This window comes from Eublepharis macularius, chromosome 13, assembly GCF_028583425.1.
Source record: "Eublepharis macularius isolate TG4126 chromosome 13, MPM_Emac_v1.0, whole genome shotgun sequence".
Lineage (NCBI taxonomy): Eukaryota > Metazoa > Chordata > Lepidosauria > Squamata > Eublepharidae > Eublepharis > Eublepharis macularius.
The window spans coordinates 60,215,251-60,237,644 of NC_072802.1; the positions used below are offsets into that span (position 1 = coordinate 60,215,251).

Consider the following 22,394-nt stretch of genomic DNA (forward strand, 5'->3'; position numbering starts at 1 on the left):
TCTCTCACTCCCTCCCCCCTTTCTGTCTCATTCCCTCTTTTTTTCCCTCCTACCCCCCTGTCCCCCCTCCCCTGCCTGGTCTCTGCACTGCAAGCCCTTCCTCGCGGCGGCTTCCTCTCTGCCTCCCTCTCTCTCTAGTCTGGCTATCGGGGGCCTCTCGGACTCTTTGGGATCCGTCTAGTGATGTGTTAGGCACAGGATGCCCAACAGCATTGGAAAAAGGTTTAAACCCACGAAATACATCCCGGTCTCTACAGCCGCTGCCTTATTAGTGGGATCCACGACTTTGTTCTTCGTCTTCACGTAAGTGAAACTGACACGCCGTTGGTTGATTTTGTGTGTGTGGGGGGGGGGGGGCTTAGCGGGCTTCCTTTGGGGGTGAGGTTGCCATGGAGGAGGCAGAAGGGGCCAGTTGGCTGGGATGGATCCCAAAGGCCCTTTTCGGTGCTTGTTTGTGTGTGGGAAGGGTGATGCTCTAATCTGCCTCTTCTTGGGGGCGATTCTCTACTCTGCCTCTTCTTGGGGTTTCAGACTTGGCAGGGCCGATGCTGAGAGATGCCCTGTGTGTATGTGGAGGGGGGTGATTCTCTAATCTGCCTCTTCTTGGGGTTTCAGATTAATGCTAATGCTGAAACTAATGCTAATGCTGAGAGGGCTAATGCTGAGAGATGCCCTGTGTGTGTGTGTGTGTGGTGCAGGGAGGTTGCTTTTCTCCCTCCTCCTCTTCTCGCACACTCAAGATGTGTCTGACTGAGAAGCCGCCACCACCATTTCATGGCAAACCAGACTTTGGCAGTGACTGGCTGTGTACATTGACGGCGCCCAATTAAAAGCCCTTCTCCTGACTCAATTCCCCCCCCCTCCACCAAATCTGCTTCTGTGCGCAAAAAGAGGTGGGGGAAGGCAGGGAGGTGTTGGTATATGTTTGAGTGAGCACAATATACTGGGAGGTGCAAAAGGGTTTGATGCAGCTAGCCACAGAAATCAGGTTTCTCGGGCCAGGTTCTGCTGGTGCTGGAATTGGCTTTCCCTCCCAAGGAAATATATTGATGGTTTGTTAAGACTGAAGGAAATCCTTCCCAGACAAGGTCAGAATAACTGGGCTTGAACGGTGTTGGGAAACTCTAGGATGGGTGCACCTTGGTGGGCTTCCTTCTTTTTTTTTTTTAAGAAAAGGGTCTTGTTTTGAAAAGGCTCCCACTACAGACAAACTGAAAGGGTCCCCTCTGCGGCTCTGTAGCAGAGGTTCGCATAACCTTCTCAGCTTTCTGGTTTTATCATCTTTGTGTCAACTTGACTGACAAGTTTTTACAAGCCAATTAAGACAAACCCATCCTTTGCGAATTGAAAGAATTGCCTTGGCTTTACAAAGAAGATTTCTCCATGTGTAACTCCTTCCGATCTCAAACAGTCTGTTTAATGGGTCTTGAAGCTCTCCTAATGAATACATAAAAGTGCTGTTGAGATGGTAATATTTTCCAATTGATATTCAGAAAAAGGTTTAATCTTTGTTTATTACCCATCTGTGTGCAGTCTTGGGGTTTTTTTTAAAAAAAGGTGAGCTCATGGGAGTTGCCAGCAGGTGTGTATGTTATAAAATACCCCATTAGCTTGGCTTGGCTGCCGATCAATGTACATGTGTTAGCACCCAAGACTAGTTAAAGGTCCATGGTGAAATCTTTCCTGAACACTAAAATGGGATAGATCAAGACGGATAGCCATGTTAGTCTTTCTGTAGCAGTAGAAAGGAACAAGAGTCCGGTAACTCCTAGAAGACAAAATTTGTGGCAGGGTATGAGCTTTCGTGAGTCACAGCTCACTTCTTCAGGTATCTGAAGAAGTGAGCAGCGCTTCACAAAACCTTATACCTTACCACAAATTTTGTTAGTCTTATAGGTGCTACCAGACTCATGCTCTTTTCTGCTGCTAAAATGGGATGGTGGCTCAAAAGATGCTGGTTGGATTGTCTGCTAGAGTGGAATGTCCTTGATATGCAGTGGGTGACGCTTATTTCCTGAAAGCTGCTTTTGAATTCAACTCGGCCTGTGCTTTGGTGCTTGAGGTATGGGGCACTCAAAGAATGGGTCTCCCCCCACTCCCAATGCTGCAGGCCTGCCTTCCACCTAATTATAGGGGATCCATGCGTGCCCAGCTCGAACGAGGCACCGGAAAAACTGGCTAATTTGGCAGCCTGAGTTCTAATGTTCCAGGGCAAGATTCTTAGATCTATTCCAACCTCTGAGATCCAGAAGGTTTGATAACGGAGGCCTCCGAGCTGAGCAGAAAATCGTTCCCCAGGGGAAGGCGAGGCTTTACAAGGAGATTAGAGTGGCTGTGGAAGGGAATAAGATAAATGGGTGGAAGACAGGTTCATCAGTGGTTAGCAGCCAAGATGGCTCAATGGAACCACCATGTTTGGAGACAGTGTATCTCACAATACCACTTTGGGGGGGACAACAACAGGAAAAGGTTTGTAGACATTCACAGCATCAGACTGGTTATTGTGAGGGGTAAAATGCCAGACTAGATAAACCTCTTGAGTCTGATCCAGCGGGGCTGCGCTTCTGTCCTTATGAGACATGGGGAAGTAGATTGGTGCTTCTTTACCAACTGAGATATATTTACTTACTTAGGAGTGTATTTACGAGGGAGTTGTCTGCTCAAACAGCTGTCAGGATGTTTGGTCAATGAAAAACTGAGGCGCGGTCATCTTGATTTTTGTGCCCGTTGTATCTTAGCTGTGTTTTTCACCTATGTACTTTATGGCCGCTTTACAACAGTTTTGCAGCACTGTGATTCCGCAAGATATGCACCGCTTACAGGCAGAACCCAGTTGGGGTTTTCATCTGGAGGATGTGGAAGGAGCTAGGCCAAATGATGACCAGGAGTAAGAGAAGTGTTTTGCTGTTGATGGCATCAGTGAAAATTTTGTCCAGGATTTCCAAGACAGATTTGTGTAGATCATCACAAAGCTATCTCGGCTTGTGTCTCGGATTCCACCACACAATAGCATCAATGTCTGAGGAGAAATGTTTGGATTGGCCAGGAAGTAAAGACCTAGTTGTTTTAACAGATTCTTACATATGTCTTGGGCTGAGGTTTTTCATGTAAACTGGATATGGGAATTGTTTGCTCTGTGATTTTTAATGATTAGTATTTTTATGATTTTATGAGCGTTTTGTGACACTTTATTTTTAGGATTGTTGTGCAGTGCTTTGCGTACTACAATAAGATTGCACCAGTTTTTAAAATAAATAGTAGCAATAACAATAAACTCTAGTTAAGGGATCTCTGGAGGTAAGGCCGGGAAAAGATTATGGAGAGATGGTGGTGGATGTAAAGCAGTACTTTATTTTATTACATAGTGCAAGAATGACTTGGTTGTGTGAATGAGCACCTATTGTGCCATGAGTAAAGAATAATGAACATGAGTCACTGAGTGTATTTATGGATAATATTTTGAATTAGTTCCTCCCCTCCCCACAATAGATTTTGCTTCTGGGAGCCATTTATACGGGGCGGGGGGGATAATACATGGTGTCCGCAATGCCGGTTGACACATCCCTGAAAACTGTTCAGAGGAGGTTTTAAGCAATAATAATAAGCAATAATAATAATTAATCAGCAAAAACAATACAAAGTCTGCCAAGAAAACGTTGTGATGTGACGTCCCCTCATGGAACAGTAATGACTCAGTGCTTGCACCTTTACCTTTTTTTAAAAAATGATACAACCCCTCATCCTGCCCTTCCTCCAAGGAAATTAAGTTTCTTCCATCTGCTATTTTATGCTCCAAACAACCTTGTAAGGTAGGAACAGAAGCTAAGGCTGAGAAAAGACAATGACCGGCACAGAGTCACCTGGTGAATTTTCATGGCAAAGTAGGATTTCGAACCTAGATCTCCCAGAGCCTGGTCTAGACTGGAGTTGAGCATCTCAAACTTCCTGGCCAGGAAAAAAGTCCAATGCTTGGCTGTTGTGGGGAAGAGCCTCTGAGTAGGTAAATATAATTGATGGGTGTGCAAATGAGCCTCAGAGTAGATACATATGATTCTTAAAAGCACATTTTATTTCCCTTCCTCTAAGAGCTCTGAAACGATGCCAGAGCGTTTCTAAACATCGAGAGAGAATTTACATCTTGAAGTTTAGTGAAATATAATATTGTAACTTGCATTTGTACCAAGAAAGAGCTGTGTTGATCTTTCCACTGTGGCGGAAGGAGACTTTTGTTTTTGAAATAACAATCTTGCATTTTGAGAAGTAAAATAAATCTCGCGTTTTGGCACGCCTAACAGTTAAAATGCTCTCTCCTATCTCTGAAGTCATAGCTGTTTCAAAATGTTAACTGTTTGGTGCAAATAGCAGTCAGTACCTTTAAAGTGGCTGAAGGGGAGTTAGATTGCACTACTATTCCATGGGTAAGCAACTTTTTATAATTAAAGAGCCAAAGTATGTCAAAATTCTGAGCAAAAGATCAAGGGAAAAACGTCTATTTACACAGCTGAAACTATACAACTTGCTGATAATTGTCTTGTTGACTAATAATCTACAATGTTTCTGCAGCCCAAATACTAGCTGTTGTGAATTCTTTATTAGGAAGGGGCACACACAAGGTCTTGCAATGAGTAATAAATACACAGAGAGGACCCTGCTCAAACATTTTAATGCCCTGGCATAAATTGGCACTTGGTTTGTATTGGGATTAATGGTAACTGTTCACCTCTCTCATTTCCCCTTCTGTAAAGCTCCTGTAAGGTGCCCTTTGGCCCCATAAAAATCTTTGCCTGCCATTCCCTGCATATACTGGTTATTCCTCCCACCTTCCTTCCAGTACTCCTTAACTTAAAAATTAACAGCACAATCCTAAACAGAGTTACTTCAGTTTAAGCCCATGAAATCAATGGACTTAAACTGGAGTAACTCTATTTAGGATTACACTGTTAGTGTTGTTTTTTTCAAGAGTTGTATTTGATTGTGTACTGAACCGCATTAGGCGCTGGAACCATAGGTTGTAGATCCCTGTACTCTTTGTGTCTGTGTGTTTTGTCTGGGTAGTGCTAAGCTAACAAACCACAGGTGATGCTGGAGCTCTCTGTCTGGAACTCCAGGTGTGTAAGTTTTGCCTTAAAATCTTTCCAATATGTTTTTATTCCACCCTCCCTTCAAGTTGAACGAGGTGCACGTAGTCTTCACTTCCTTGTTTTATCTTTGCAACGGCCCTATGTGCAATGTTAGACTGAGAGAGAAAAAGTAAAAGAGAGGCCTTAGGTCACCATATGGGTTTCATAGAAAAGTGGGTTTTTTTTACTCTAGTCTCACAGATCCTCCTAGACTGAGGGCCAAGCTACAAGTGACGAATGTCACTTGAATGGCAAGTGGATCGAGTGGAGCGCAAGTGGAGGGCAAGTGAACAGGGAGAAACACTCTTGCCATTCAAGCGTCATTCGTCACTTGTAGCTTGGCCCTGACACTCCTCTCTGTATCTGAAGAAGGGAGCTTTGACTCTCAAAAGCGTATACCCTGAAAATCTTTTGGTTTCTAAGGTGCTACTGGACTCGTGTCCTGCTAGTCTGACACCGTCTAGCGTACCATATGGGCACGCTAGAGCAGCTGTGTGCACCCCTTCCTGATATGGATTGGGCCTGAGGTGCTCTGAAAGGGCAGTTGAATTCTTTCCCTTATGCTGTTTTCCCAGTTGGAAGTCTCCCCACACCCTCAGCTGTTTTTAGCCCGGGGAGGGGGGAAAGTCAGGGGTCCCTTTTCACTCAAGCATGGAGGCAAAGAGGTTTTTTTTAAAACTCTCAAGTGCTGCAATTCAGATCTATATCGGGCCCCTCCATATCCATTTTTTAAGACCAGATTTCATCCCATGTTTAGAGTTCCTGTCAAAGAATTGCAGCATCACATGTAACGCGAAGCTTTGTTCTCCCATCCTCCATTTATCCTCACAACAACAACCCTGTGAGATAGGTTTGGCTGAAACGGTGTGATTGGCCCCAGTTCATCCAGGTAACTTCCATAGCAGAGGGGGGATTCAAACCTGCATCTCCCCAGTCCTAATCCAACCACTGGTCCCTGCTGGTTAGTTGGTTGCTATTTTTCAAAGAGGGAAAGCGTTTTTTAAAAAAGTTTTAAACGCCACAATCTGGATCTATATTGAGCCCCTCCACAACCATTTTAAGGGCCAAATTATATGTTTAAAGTTCCAGTCACAGAACTGCCGCATCACTTGTACTTTGGACACTTCCTCTGGGTAACTTGCAGGTTAATTCGCCAGCTTGCTTGTCTTTGCGCTTGCTTAAATCCTGTTAATTATTTTATAAAGATTTTTCAGTTTTAAGGGACCAGTCTGACGCTGTTAAAACAGCTGACAAAATATGGTCAACCCTTACATAAAACATGCTATTTATTTCTCTCCGTCTTACCAATCAGGCGATCTCTAGGCAACCTGCTGTATTCTATTTATCCTGCAGATCTCCGAGCTGTGCACATTGTGTGCACATTACTTTTAAACTAAAGCCTGCCGACGTGAAAGGGGCTTGCCACATTGGAGTGTTTGTATCAGATCAGACGGCATGACAAGCGGAGTTAACAATCTCCAGCTGAAACTTTACAATTTTAAGACTCAGGTCTAAAGAACTTCATGACGATTTTCACACACTCAAGGAAGCTATGGGCTTATATTTTTATTTTATGTAGATATTTCTATCCCATTTTCCTCCAGTGGTGACCCAAAGCAGCATACATCATTCTCCCATTCTCTGTTTTGTTCTTACCACAACAACCCTATGAGGTAGGTTAGACTGAAAGAGTACGATTAGGTCATTGACAATGAAATCCTAAGCAGAGTGACTTCAGTCTAAGCCCATTGAAATCAATGGGCTTAGACTTAGAAATCAATGTGCCCAGTCTAAGCCCATTGAAATCAATGGTCTTGAAATCAGTGGGCGTAGACTGGCGTAACTCTGTTTAGAATAACACTACAAGTTAGCTTCTTTAGGAGAGTGGGGATTCAAATTTAGGCCTCCCAGATCTTAATCTAACCACTATACCATGTTAGTTGTAGCACAGTGGTTAAGTGGTTGGGCTGTAAATCAGCACTCTGTAGGTTCAAATCCTGCATCTGCCATTAGCTCAGCAGGTGGGCTTGGGCAAGCCACTCCTCTCAACCCCAGCTCCTCAGCTGTATTGTGCAGATAATAACAACAACATGTTGTTCACTGCTCTGAGTAGGGTGCTAATCTGTCTAGAAGAGCTGTATATAAGCACAGTTGCTGTTGTTAATTTGTTATTTTTCAAATAATAGCTCCCTTTCCCCTTAATACCAACATAAAGGGCAGGTGTTGTGTTGACGCGAGCAAGTTCAACCAGCGTAGGCTGGAGAGGGGACCGGTGTTCGTTCCCTTCTTGACCCATGCTGTTGGAGAAAGGGGAGCCCTGTGGTATGGCTCTTGGGTGGTGGAGGTACAGGTTGGAGGTGGGGGGACTGTAAGCAGGTACCCGGGAGGAAGGAACCAGATTTAGGATTACACTCTTTTGCATTACGCTTTTATTCTGTTGCGCTGCTGATCCATACCACACCATTCCTCTGTGCAATCTTCGTTTTCCATAGTGTATAATCTTAGCCAGATGGGGAAAAAGCTGTGATGGGATTGCGGCTCAGGGGTAGAGCAGATGCTTTGTGCGCAGAAAGCCCCAGCTTCAGTCCCTGGCTTCTCCAGTTAAGGGACATTGGATCCCTGAACTGGGAGAGGCATTTCTTTGTCTGATGGTCTGGAAAGCCGCAGCTAAGTAGAACTAGGGCTTTTTTTCTGGGAAAAGAGGTGGTGGAACTCAGTGGGTTGCTAGCACAGGGGGCAACTCTTGGCGGGAGGTAGTGCCCCTGGTACCACATGCATGTGCGCAAAGTGCACGCATGCTCCCAGGACTGCACAATGACATCACTTTGGGTCAGCTGGAACAAGGGGGGAGTTTTTAAACATTTAAATTGCCCTCGGCGAAAATGGTCACATGGCTGGTGGCCCCACCCCCTGATCTCCAGACAGAAGGGAGTTTAGATTGCCCTCTGCGCCGCTGGTGCGGAGGGCAATCTGAACTCCCCTCTGTCTGGAGCTCAGGGGGCGGGGCCACCAGCCATGTGACCATTTTCAAGAGGTTCCAGAACTCTGTTCCACCGCGTTCCAGCTGAAAAAAAGCCCTGAGTAGAACTGACACAACGAACCAATAGCAGTTTCATAGGTGAATCCAGTTACCAACCTCCAGGTGGGGCCTGGATTTCTCCTGGAATTACAACTCATTTCCAGATTATGGTGACCAGATCCCTTGGAGGAAATGGCAGCTTTGAAGGATGGATTCTATGGTGTCACATCTCTGTTGAGCTCTTCCCAGATGCTGCCTTCCCCAGACACCGCTCCCAAATCTTCAGGAATTTCTCAAGCCGGAGTAGGCAAACTTGCGTATGAACAAACAAAACATGCCAACAATATGGTTCTGTCCAATGCCTTTCTTTTACCCAGGAAGTGCTGAAGATATCAGCGGCTCATGTTTTAAAAACCTAACTGTTGTACTCTCTCAAATGGATTGCTTTGGAGTGGGATGCGAAGCGATGGTCTAATTTCAGTCTGCTAGAAAACCAGGGTTTAATTAAAGCTGTTTGTTCAAACATAGCGTAGAAGTCACTTCACGTTAAAGACTGCATAATATTGACCGAGAAAGGCAATCTCAGCACAGAGCCATTGCAAAACTTTCTTAGAATCGTTGAGCATCCATCGAGGAGTCTATTTCTTGGCTTGGCGAGGGTGGCGGAGTCCTTGTAATCTCCCTCTGACTGGAGCGAAATTACATGTCAGGGGAATCTTATCCCAGACCCCCAAGGCCATTTATCCTTTTGGGGAGTAGCTGCAGTTGGGAAAATGGAAAGGCCAATTATTTTCTGGTAGCACGTCCCTCCTTTTCCGCTCCTTGAAGAAAGGTGTCTCCCCCCCCCCATTGTACAGTTATCTGTCTGTTGGAGCTAGCTTAGGGGTAAGTATCACGGCAACTGTGAGTTAACGCTAGAGAAATAATGATCTGTCCCTATCCAAAGATACCACAAAGCTAAGCAGAACCCAGTACTTACCTCTTTAATAACAACAACAACAACAACAAATAACATTAGATTTATATACCGCCCTTCAGGATGACTTAACACCCACTCAGAGCGGTTTACAAAGTATGTTATCATTATCCTCACAACAACAATCACCCTGTGAGGTGGGTGGGGCTGAGAGAGCTCTGAGAGAGCTGTGACAGACCCAAGGTCACCCAGCTGGCTTCAAGTGTGAGGAATCAAACCTGGTTCTCCAGATTAGAGTCCCATGCTCTTAACCACTACACCAAACTTTCTCTCTTTAAACACCCATATGCCTCAATGAGCAACTCAGCAGTCTTCGGTGTGTAACACCAGTTCACATTTTACAAATCAGGTGAGCGTGCTCCTTGACCTTGTATGTTTCCAGGTGAATAATCACCTCAAGGGACAGTATAAATGCTGCTGTAGCACAGTGGTTAAGTGATTTGGTTGCGAATCAGCACTCTATTGGTTTGAATCCCACTACCGCCATGAGCTCAGGGGGTGACCTTGGGTAAGCCACTCCTCTCAACCCAGCTCCCCAGCTGAATTGTGAGGATAATAATAACATTAACTTGTTCACCACTCTGAATGGGGTGCTAATCTGTCTAGAAGAGTGATATATAAGCAGGGCTCATTTCAAGAAGGAATGCACAGGAACACAGTTCCGGCAGTTCCCCAAAGAGGTCACATGTCAGGTGGCCCCACTCACCTGACTCTCAGCCATTTTGGGCCTGTTTCGCCTGGATTGGGGCCGAAACAGCCTGGATTGGGCCTCTGACAGGTGGAGGATCACTCTCCCGCTCATCAGCGGCCCGATCCTAACCATTTTGGGCCCCTTTTCGGCCATTGTCAGCCCCCTTTTGCCATTTTGGGCCCTGAATTGCCAGGATTGGGTCCAAAAGAGCCAGAATAGGTGATGTCAAGGGGTGTGGCATATGCAAATCAGTTATACTAATGACAAACTTCTGGTTATGGCAAGAGGTGTGGCATATGCTAATGAGTTATACTAATAAGTTCCTCCAGCTCTTTTTCTACCAAATGACCCCTGTATATAAGTGTAGTTGTTGTTATAAATTGGCCCCATGTGCCTGAGAAGTCATTCTCTGTGTCCAGTTGCCTTCAGAAGTGTGTTGGGTACATGAGCTGGTGTAGCATGGTGGTTAAGTAACTGAGCTGCGATGTAGCACTCTGCTGGTTCAAATTTCACTATTGCCATGAGCTCAGTAGGTGGCCTTGGATAAGCTACTCTTCTCAGCCCCAGCTCCCCAGCTGTATTATGGGGATAATAAAACTTAATTTGTGGGTGAGCAGCACTAGTCTGTCCAGAACAGCAGTATACAAATGAACTGCTATTACGATGTGACAGGGCCTCTTTGGAGGTTTGTACCCCAATGATAGAATCTGCAACCTTGGAATGAACATCTGGTACCTTCCTTTCAGGATTTTGGTTGATTAGAAACTCCTTTTTGGTTAGAAACTGCCCGTTTTTCTTGGGCATTTGCACCGGGCTGAATTTATTGTTATTTATTTATTATTAACTTTTTATTTATTAACACATTTTTACCCCACTTTTCCTTGTGGTTCAAGGCAGCTTACAATAATATGATTTCTGTTCACGGATCCTGGTTATGATGGTTGTTTTAATATCTATTTTTTGTCGTTTGTTGTTGCTTTGGATCTTACGGCGCTATTGGATCTTATTGTTTTTAAAACTTGTACCACTGTTAACTGTCTTGATGGCACTGCTGAAAGGCAGGGTATGAAATTTAAAAATAAATAAAGGCATAAATATCTGTAATTGCCTCTGTGTATGCATTAGTGCAGGGAGGGAAGCTGGCATGGTATAGCCCGATCTTGTCAGATCTTGAAAGCTAAGCAGGGTCAATACTTGAATGGGAGACCACTAATGAAGACTCTGCAGAGGAAGGCACTGGCAAACCACCTCTGCTTCTCACTTGCCTTGAAATCCGCTTGCTTGTGTCCAGGGGTCATTTTGTAGAAAAAGAGCTGGAGGAACTCATTAGCACAACTCATTAGCATAACTCATTAGCATATGCCATGCTCCTTGACATTGCCGGAAGTGTGTCATTAGCACAACTGATTTGCATATGCCACACCCCCTGACATCACCTATCCTGGGTGTTTTGGACCCAATCCTAGCCATTCAAGGCCGAAATTGGGCCCAAAATGGCAAAAACGGGCTGAAAATGGCTGAAAAGGGGCCTAAAATGGTTAGGATCAGGCTGCTGCTGAGCGGGAGAGTGATCTACCACTCATCAGAGGCCCAATTCGGGCCATTTTGGCCCCAATCCAGGCCGAAACGGTCCCAAAATGGCTGAAGATCAGGTGGGCGGGGCCACCTGTCATGTGACCTCTTTGGGGAACTACTGGAACTGAGTTCCTGTGCGTTCCCCCTCAAAATGAGCCCTGCTTGGGTCACTGTAAGTCAGTTTAAATAGAAAAAAGTCCAGTAGCACCTTTAAGACTAACCAACTTTACTGTAGCATAAGCTTTCAAGAATCACAGTTCTCTTCCTCAGATGCATGGAGGGTAAGAAGAAACTGGTCAGATATATAGGTGGAGATGGGAGGGGGGAGTAGATGCAATCAGTAGCTTCTGATAATGGGATCAGTTACTTCTGATAATGAGATAACCATTCATAGTCTCTATTCAATCCAAGCCTGACTGAGTCAAATTTACATATGAATTCCAATTCAGCAGCTTCCTGTTGGATTCTGTTTTTGAAAGGTTTCTGTTGAACTACAGTGACCTTTAAGTCCTTGATGGAATGACCTGATAGACTGAAGTGTTCTCCCACTGGTTTCTGGATGTTGCCATTTTTAATGTCAGATTTGTGTCCATTTATTCTTTTGCACAGAGGTTGGATGATTAGTCCACTGTACAGAGCAGATGGACATTGTTGGCACATGAGGAAGGGCATATATCACGTTGGGGGATGAGCAGCTGTAAAAGCCAGAGATAGTGTAGTTGACGCCACTGGGTCCTGTAATTGTATTTCCTGGGTAGATATGAGGGAAGAGCTGGAATCTGGGTCTGTTGCAGGGTCTGGTACCTGTGTTGGTGACTCTGCTAGCCAATTCATGGTTGTAATTGAGAAGTCGTTTAAGGTTGGGGGGCTGTCTGTAGGCAAGGAGAGGTTTTCCACCCAGGGCTTGTGAGAGAGAGGCATCATTTTCCAGGATGGGTTGTAGATCACTGATGATACGTTGGATGGGTTGTGCAGTCAAGTTGCAAGTCAGCTGCAACTTGACTGCACATATGTACATTCTTGTGCATTAGTGCACTCATACTTTCTGTATATTCAGACAAAGGTTTCCTCTTCCAACTCCGTGGCAAGCTCATTTGTCATACAAAGTGTGTGTTGACCCATAGACAGGACAGAACTCTTTACCTTAAAGCAGCCTGCAGTCAAAAGGAAATCTTGGATTTGGTTGGTTGGGTTTTTAGATATATTAGAGACCAACACGTGTTTGATCCAGCCAGTTGGCTTTTGGTCTGATCAGTCACGCCCAAAATGATAAGCAATTATTAATTTAAGAAGCAAGCAGAACAAAAGGAGGTGGGGTTTGAGACAAAAGAGAAAGGCAGCTGCTGTTTGATTTTAAATTCTTCTCTGTAATGAATGACCAGAGCAAGTGGTTTCAGCTTGGTAGCTTTTAGCGCTGTATGTAGCTCAGCCAAGCTAGGAGTTCAAGGCCATGGAGTATGTTTATTGAAATTGCTCAGTAGGGAGTTGTCATGCTGAATATAAATTCTCAGATGACTTTCTGTGATTGCCATTTGATTTTTAAAAAAATCTGCCAACCATCATGCAGTTAGTGTGTGCAAGGGTCACCCACTGTCACAACAACCAATATTGTCTCCAAGCTGTTTTCGGAAGATTTACTGAGCAGTCACAGAATCCAGCACAAAGTTGGCATTCTAGGAATGTCAACATACTTTTAACATGAACAAGCAATTTTTCAGACTTCATGGTTTCTACAGATTGACAATTGGGAGGCAATTAAGGCTTGGAAACTTAGTTCTGATCAGGGTTTTTGATATCAGTGGGGATACTACATGGGTCAATGGGGGGGGGTAGGGCTATGGCTCAGTGGCAGAGCATCTGATTTTGATGTAGAAAGTTCCAGGTTTAATCCCCAGCTTCTCTCATTGATAGGAATCAGGTAGGAGGGGTGGTGGTAGTGGTGGAGAATGCTCTCAAGTCAGAGTTGACTTATGGTGACTAGAGATGGGCACGAACCGAAATATGAACCAAAATTAAGCACAAACCAGGCTGGTTCATGGTTCGCGAACCGCAGTTCATTAGATCCCATTTCTGATGAACCGCCACAAACTTTAGGCTGGTTCGTTTGGTTTGCTTTTTGGTTTGTGACTGCAGACAGCCTGGTGCCAATCAATCAGTTTCCTAGGCAATAGGGGATGGACTTCCTGCAGACCTTCTGCTGACCTGGAAGTGACGGTTTTCTGACCTGGATGTGATGTTTTCACGAACCAAACAAACCGGTTTGCGAACCAGGGGCAGGTTCATGAAAGTTCGTGGTTCGTGGTTTGTGAAATTTAACAAACCATGAACTGCATGGTTCGAGTGTTTTCTGGTTCGTGCCCATCTCTAATGGTGACCCCTGGTGGGGTTTTCATTGCAAGAGACTAACAGAGGTGGTTTGCCATTGTCTGCCTTTGCAACACTTGTCTTCATTGGAGATCTCCCATCCAATTACTAACCAAGGCTGACCCTGCTTAGCTTCTGAGATCTGATGAGATCAGACTCACCTGGGCTATCCAGCTCAGGGCATTCCCACATTGATAGGAACCAGGTAGGAGGGATGTGAAAGAAATGACAGCCACTGCCAATTGGACTTGATGATACAAATGTTGATGAAGCAGTGGTCTGACTTGATACATGGCAGCTTTATGTGTTCTGTCTTTTTCCTCTGGCTCCTCTTGTTTGAGTGTGCACCTTTGTCTACCAAGTCTTGTTGAGTTTTCTTCCCTGTATACTTTGTGTGTTTCCTAAATTCCAAATCCTTAAATATTTTCCTTCTAGGATTCAAGTTAAGTTACCCAAGGCCCTTTGGTAACAGCGGCAGTTAAGCAATAGATAGGAAACTTAAATTTGTATCAATCTGAAGCCTTTGTTTTAGTTTTCATGTTTATACTCTTTAAATATACTTTTTAAAAAATTCATACAAATATAATCTGCTTTTATACAAACCTGCTTCCAAATGCTTGTGGACCCAATTCAGATAGAACCACCGTATATGGGCAGAATGGATTTGAATCTTCTCTGACCCAAAGAGCTCTGGGGGGCTACTTAATGTATACTGATGGACGTACCCAGGAAAAGTGTACAGAGAATTTAGTGCAGATTTGAACCCAGGTCTCAGTCTGACGAACTACTACACCAGTCCACATGTATGGATTGCGATATGAGATCCAACCTCTAATAGCTGAAGGTCAAAATCTTCCTACTGTAGAGAAGTTTGTATTCTGTGCAAAATACTGATGTACTTTCATATAAAATTGATTTAAGGAGAGCCTTCAGCTCTATATCAGGTTTCTGCTTGTATTCAGATTCCTTCAGTATCAACCCTATTGCATTATTTATTGGACGTTGTATTGACTTGCACTACGTAATCCGCCTTGAGTCGCAGCGACAAAGGAGGACTTAAATCAATTCCTGGATATTTACAGAGACTTAATAATTTTGTTATTCCATGGTTTGGAAAGATTCCTGAAATGCTTTTCTTTTTTGCCTCTCCTCCCCCAGATCCAAGTATTCACAAATTTAGGTGCCATGATTTTATGGCGCTTTAGGTATGCATAAGAGAGCATGATGACTCAAACAGTGTCATGGTCCTAGGCAGAGCGATCCTCTTCTAAGACCATTGAAATGAATGTGCTTAGAGTGGAGGTGCAATTCTGTTTACGATTGCACGGAGTGATGTTTGTTTATTAATTTATAGTTTGCCTTTCTCACTGAGACTCAAGGCAGATTACACAGTATTAGGGTTGCCAGCTCCCAGGTAGTAGCTGGATAAGGTTGCCAGCCTCCAGGTAGTGGCTGGAGATCTCCCGGAATTACAATTGGTCTCCAGGCCACAGAGATCAGTTCACCAGGAGAAAATGGCTACTTTGGGGGGTGGACTCTATGGAATTATGCCATGCCAAGGTCCTTTCCCTCCCCAAACCCCACTTTCTCCAGTTTTCTCCAGGTTTCACCCCCCAGATCTCCAGGAATCTCCCAACTTGGAGCTGGCAACCCTATGGCTGGAGATCTCCCGGAATTACAACTGGTCTCCAGGCCACAGAGATCAGTTCACCAGGAGAAAATGGCTACTTTGGGGGGTGGACTCTATGGAATTATGCCATGCCAAGGTCCTTTGCCTTCCCAAATCCCACTTTCTCCAGGTTTCACCCCCCAGCAGGGCCGGTGCCAGAGGTTCTGGCGCCCGAGGCGGCATGTGCGTGCTCTGCGCACACGCGCACACCATGGACTGTGTGATGACATCATCGCAGATGTCATCACGTGCTGCGGGGGGGCTGGGCAGCTCGCGGAGCCCCGAGCACAGAAGCTTCAAGCTGCTGCTGGCCGGCGCGTGGAGGCTGCTCCGTGCGCCGCCCCAGCAACAGCTCATGGCTTCTGCGCCTGGCTGGGGTGGAGGAGCACGCAGCAGAGCTGCCGTGGCCGGCTGCAGCTGCTGCTGCAGCCAGCCAGCCAGCTCCGTGCCGCCACTGCCACTCACCCCAGCTGGGCGCACAAGCTGCGAGCCGCTGCTGGGGCGGCGCCCGGAGGCTGTGCCTGGCTGGGGTGTGTGGTGGCGGCGGCGGTGGCAGCGTGGAGCTGGCTGGCTGGCTGCAGCAGTAGCTGCAGCCCAGTCATGCCAGCTTTGCTGCGCGCGCCTGCACCTCCGCCCCCGACACCCCCTCCGGCGCCCCTCCAATGCCCGTGCGCCCGAGGCCACCGCCTACCTGGCCTCCATGGGCGCGCCGGCCCTGCCCCCCAGATCTCCAGGAATTTCCCAACTTGGAGCTGGCAACCCTATGGCTGGAGATCTCCCGGAATTACAATTGGTCTCCAGGCCACAGAGATCAGTTCACCTGGAGAAAATGGCTACTTTAGGGGGTGGACTCTATGGAATTATTCCATGCCAAGGTCCTTTCCCTCCCCCAAACCCACTTTCTCCAGTTTTCTCCAGGTTTCACCCCCCAGATCTCCAGGAATTTCCGAACTTGGAGTTGGCAACCCTACACAGTGTTCTTGTATTGCATCTTGTTCTTGTATTGAATGCCTTCTGTTGTATAATGATAAATGCCCGGGTGGCATTTGAGTACTAATTATGTCCCTCGTTTAACAAAATTTAAAACGACTAAACTTAGGAAAGCTATTCCTGATACTGGCCGCAGCTGCGCCTCACTTAATATGCTTGACCTGGGCTGCCAGCAAATTCCCTTCTCATTCTCCTAACAAACTGAGTCTTAAGAATCTTTGGCAATCCAAAATAGCAGACCGAACAGAGCGAAACGGTGCCTGCAATTAACTCCCTGTAAGCTGCCCGGACTGTTTGCATCCTTGTATCACAGTCGAAAAGATCTTCCATGGAATGCTAAACTATGCATGTCAAAATATACTGGGCATTTCCCCCACCATTTATAAATAGAAGCCATTTATATGAAAATATTCAAACTGGGCTGGAAGCTTTTCCTTCACGGCTTGAAGAGGAAGTCTAGAAGAATCTTGTTCAAACCTTCTTTGGCTTTCTCCCACATCTGATGTTTGGCAGGTTTCAAAGGATAAGAATAATATTTAGCATTTATATAGGGCTTTTGAGTGTCCCAAGCACTTCAAATACATTCTCCTGTATCCACATATGCCACCCTGAGCTCATCAGGGGAAGGACGGGCTAAAAAGTATAGGTAGATAAATTCATAATTGGGTCTTCCCAGCATTTTTTTAAAGGCTAAACTATTGTGTGAACCCTCAGTGTAGATTGAGGAAACAAGGAGGTTTTCATCTTTCCAACTCTGCATTGTTTCATTGAGAATAATTAAACTTCCCTTACGCACATATTTCATAGAATCATAGAGGTGGAAGGAGCCATACAGACCATCTAGTCCAACCCCCTGCCCAGTGCAGGATCAGCCTAAAGCATCCCTGATAAATATTCATCCAGCCTCTTCTTGAAAACAGCCAGTGAAGGGGAGCTCACCACCTCCCTAGGCAGCTGATTCCACTTTTGAACTACTCTGACTGTGAAAAAGTTCTTCCTAATATCCAGCCAGTACCTTTGTGCATGTAATTTAAGCCCATTGTTTCGGGTCCTACCCTCTGCTGCCAACTGCAACATCTCCCTGCCCTCCTCCAAATGACAGCCTTTCAAATACTTGAAGAGAGCAATCATGTCCCCCCTCAGCCCCCTCTTCTCCAAACTAAACATTCCCAAGGCCCTCAGCCTTTCCTCTTAGGGCTCAGTCTCCAGACCCCTGATCATCCTCGTCACTCTCCTCTGCACCCTCTCAATTTTGTCCACATTCTTTTTGAAGTGAGGCCTTTAGAACTGCACACAATACTCCAGGTGCGGCCTGACCAAGGCAGTATAGAGAGGGGCTGTGACCTCCTGCGATTTCGACGCTATGGCCCCTTTGATACAACCCAGGATTGAATTGGCCTTTTTTGCCACCGCATCACACTGACTGCTCATATTTAGTTTATAGTCCACTCTTACCCCCATGGAATAGGAAAAAAACCCTTTTCTTTACTATTTCCCCTTCCCTTTTCCAGGGTGGGCTGCATATGTTGGTTTCAATTAGCAAATCCATGTGGAGATGAAGAAGTAACGTGCTTTCCCTTCTCATGTGTGGACTTGATCCAAATTAAGAAACTCTGTGTAGCAGCTGTTAGCCTTTTAAAAAACCTCTAGGATGATCCGATTATGGATTTTGATGCATCACGTCTGTTTCAGCCTCCCCAGGAACTGTAGAGCTTTTGTTTTCCTTCTGGCTTCTAACACTTGACTGTTCATAGGTGGGCGATAATAGATATTTCAGAAAGTAAACTTCAGGTCTCTTTGGGCAGCAGGGTGGGGGGAGACACTTGGTGTTGAAAGTTAGCTATAAAATAATTTCACACATAAAGTAGATGGAAAACTGATTCCCCCCGACCTTTTGTCTCCAGTGTATGAGGACGACACTTTTGAAAAGTGTAGCATTTGATTAATGGGCTGTATCCTATATGGAGTTGCACCTTCAGAATTATCTGGGGCGAAGTTAGATTTTTGAACTGACTTGCAAAATGAACAATGAAACCTTTTCCATTTGTAACAAAACAAGGCACCAACTCAGAGGGAAGGCAGACGTACTTGTGAACAAAAACAGGTGTGAATTATTTGGCTCTGGACTGAGAAATGTGCCCTTCCCACCTTCACTCCTCTGGAGAAATCTGATCAGCCAGTGGATTGAACCCTGATTGTTTGTTCCTCGTCTCCTCCCACGTTTCCTTGTGGGCTCTCTGTCCTCACTTCATGAGTCTCTTTTATCTCTACGACCAGCCAAAAGTATGAAGACACAGCCTGCTGTACACTCTTTATTTATTTGAAAATAGCCTTCCCTTAACGTTTAAAAGTCCAGAAGGTGGAGACTTTTAAAGTTTCCCTAGAAAAATGTCACTCTCTTGAGATTGCTCATCAGCTGTTCAAAGTGGACATCAGCAGTCAGAGTATGTGAATTGCTAGGTAGCACATGGCATAGGGTTGCTATTTCTCCGTTGGGGGTGGGGGATCCCCCTCTCCCACCCTCCATCCCCTGCTCCTGCTTACCTAGCCAGCAGGGGAGGCATGGGCCTCATGTGCGTGCTCCCGGGCGGCATAGTGTGCTTCTGTGGGCCTGAAACGGCCCAGATTGGTCCCCAAACTGCCCGGATCGGGCCACTGCTGGGTGGGGGAGTGCTCCCCCGTGCTGCAGTGGCCCATTCCATGCCGATTCAGGCCTGATCCGGGCCGAATTCATCCTGAATTGGACCTCCCAGAAGTGATGTCATTGCACAGGCTTTGAGTGGGGGCGGTGCACACTTTGCATGTGCGGCAGAGAAAACCAAAAGATAGGTGCCGGGGACTCCACCTCCCACTGGGAATACAGAGGGACCTGGCAACCATAGCATGACATAGTGCTTAATGTTCTTACGGGTCATGACTTGCACGCTAGAGATAAGATGCATCATCCCCACTTAGGGTTGCCAGCCTCCAGGTAGTGGCTGGAGATCTCCTGGAATTACAACTGGTCTCCAGGCCACAGAGATCAGTTCACCTGGAGAAAATGGCTACTTTGGGGGGTGGACTCTATGGAATTATGCCATGCCAAGGTCCTTTCCCTCCCCAAACCCCACTTCCTCCAGGTTTCACCCCCTAGATCTCCAGGAATTCTCCAACTTGGAGCTGGCAACCCTATCCCCACTCAAGACTTTACAGAGAGAGCTAAACCCAGAAAAATAACATTACTGTCAACTCATGACATTTTAACAAGGCATCTTGAGGGAAACTACAATAAAGCCAGCCATTTATCGGGGACAAAGACCAGAAAATAGGGATTGTCCCTGATAAACAGAATCAATTGGAGCACCTGGGATTGACCATGTTTTCCCCTCCTCTTCAGTTGTCTGGTATATATATTTGCTTGATACTTGAAATTTTCAGAGGTTTTTTTACATTCAAAATTACTTTAGAAATGGACTGGAAAAGGCAGGGACTTGGTTTTGTGATTGATACAAAGGCTGGCCAACCAGTGCTTGGGAAATGAGGGAGGTAGTTCTGTGATAGACACAGAGCTGGCCAATCAGGGCTGGACAAATCCAGCCTCTTCCCCTAACTCTCAAATTTAATCTGGGTGGGGAAAAGGGCTGTATGGCTGTTGAAAAAGAACGTTTCCATGACTGGTTTGCCGCTGAAGTTGTATACCTTTGACTAAACCCTCAGCAGTTCCCTGGGCTGGTTTCATGAGGCTTAAAGTAATATTTTCTAGGGTTTGTCGGACAAAAAACAGGTAAATTTGGCTTTCCTCTGCAAATTTGGAAGAAGAAAACACATTTGAAGTTTCAAATCTCAATGTGGCAAAATTGCACCCTACCCTGAGCCTGCGAAAGCGGGGAGGGCGGAATATAATAATAATAATAATAATAATAATAATAATAATAATAATAATAATAATAATAATAATAATAATAATACTGCAAGCTGGCAAACTATCAGATTCCTAATTTTCTAGACATGGTATCATTTTGATTCTTCTCTGTAGGGTTGCAGTCACAAGACCATCCTACCACTTTGTATTTCTAGAGACCGGTACTACAGATAGTCCAGTAAATCTGGTTTAAGAAAAAAACCGAATTTCCCAGTTCTTGTAGAGATTTGCCAGCTCTGAGTAGACATGGGCACAAACTGCATTACGAACTTAAAAAACCCACGAAATTGGCGATCACGCAATCGCAATCTGGCAGTTCGTGATTGTCCACGGCCAACGAACCAGCGTTTGGAAGAAGCCTGGTTCAGTGCATTTGGCTGCAGTTCGGGAAGCCAGACAGTCAGGCACCATCAATCAATTCCCCTGGAAACAGCGCCGGGGGAATGCCTGAACTCTGTCTGCGCTCCTTCTGTCACCCTGGAAACCTGAATCGAAGCCCAGCTTACCTTGATTGGCGGGTCTTCCTTCCAACCATGGAGCTGCAAAGTGGTTACAAGTTGGGAGAAGACACCCCGGGGAGGGAGGGGGAAGAGGGTGTTCTGTAGCCATGGGTACTCCAATCTCATCCCTGCAAACCCTGATAGGCAGCTCTGACGGCCAAACACAGACCTCCTGCGTTGCTCTATGGGACATCAGCTTATAAAAAGCACTGTACTCCTAGGCTGGCTTTCACTTTCAGCGAGCAGTGGAGTGTGAGAGCTGTTGCTTGCTACTTGCTAGCCTTTGGGGAGAGACAGAGAGAGTATAATTGAGCTTGGATTTTTGTGGGAGTTTCCTGAGGGCCTTGGATTGGAGAGGGTATAACTCCAAGATCCCTATTGCAATCTTGACCAAACTTGGATGCTGGCTGGAGGAGAGCCTGCTACACACTCCCTGTGAATATGGGCTCTCTAAGTGCAACGGGGGCCATTCTGAGCACCACGAACCACGAACTGCGAACTGGTTCAGCAACAGGAAATGTCCGTTGCAGTTCGCGACTTCGGGATCGTCGTCGGCACTGAACCACGAACCGTGGATTCGTTAAATTTTTTTGGTTTGTGCCCATGTCTAGCTCTGAGTGCCATGGAGTACTTGGCTGGCTCCATCCTTGGGCCTTAGAATTCCTCTTTAGTTTCGGAGACTTACTTTCGAGCCAAATGTCACAAGGACTAGTAACTTTTTTACATGAAAGCTGAGATGTTAAGATGTTGAATTCTCATCCATATGTCAGTATTTATGAAAACATCCCCAGGGAGAAGTTGTCTCTGCAGACCTTTACACTAACACAGGATTAAATGGCAGCACCACTGACAGCTTTGTTTGTTTGTTTGTTTGTTTGTTTGGCTCTGACATCTTTTTCTAAGCACTACTGCTCAGCTTGCTGTACGTGGCTTGTGTCTACTATGATTAGATCTGACAAGGACTGTCTCTGGTCACAATAATCCGGCCCCCCCCCCCCGCCGCCCTTTCAGCTTCCTCTCTTAAAATGGTAGAGTTGCCAACTCAATCTAGTTTCTGCCGGATGAGTTTTTACTGCCGTTTCTGCTCTTTTTTGAAACTAATTAAGCAGTACCTGTAATTATGTTAGGTTTTCTAGATGGAATTATGGCATGCTGTGTCAACAAATAAGACCCGACGCTCTCAGCCTATTCTCTAGTCCCAGACAACCTGCCCAGAAAAAGAACGTTAGGATCAAAATATATTATCAAACTAGTGTCAGTGCTTATGAACAGAAACTGGAATAACTGTCAAGGGTTGCCATTGTTCTATTCTTTAAAAGGGCTTTGAAAAATTCTAATAACGGAGAGTAAAAAAATGTCAAGCTCATTTTCAATGTCTCCAGCAGCAACTCTTTAACAGCATGTTTCCAAGCGTGCTAATTTTTAGAGCAGGGTTAATATCATTTCTCCAGCCTCCATTTCTGTAGTGTTTGTGGCTTATATGGTTTGTGGCACAGCCAACTGACTGCTTCCCAGACAGGTCATTTTCCCACCTACCCTCCAGTAACACACATGCAGCCTAAAGTGGTACAGTTCAAGATGGACTGTAC

At 45.5% G+C, this 22,394-nt stretch overlaps 1 protein-coding gene across 3 annotated transcripts in view; it reads left to right on the plus strand.

Moving 5' to 3' along the window:
* Positions 1-35: 35 nt before the first annotated feature.
* Positions 36-22,394, plus strand: part of ZDHHC8 (zinc finger DHHC-type palmitoyltransferase 8) — a 165,055-nt gene continuing 142,696 nt past the window's right edge. For all 3 annotated transcript variants that reach the window (XR_008598135.1, XM_054997000.1, XM_054997001.1), the window contains exon 1: positions 36-303. Coding sequence is in view for 2 of the 3 variants with exons in the window: in XM_054997000.1 (XP_054852975.1) it covers positions 200-303 (104 nt within the window). In the remaining variant the exon portion in view is untranslated. The remainder of the gene's footprint in view (positions 304-22,394) is intronic.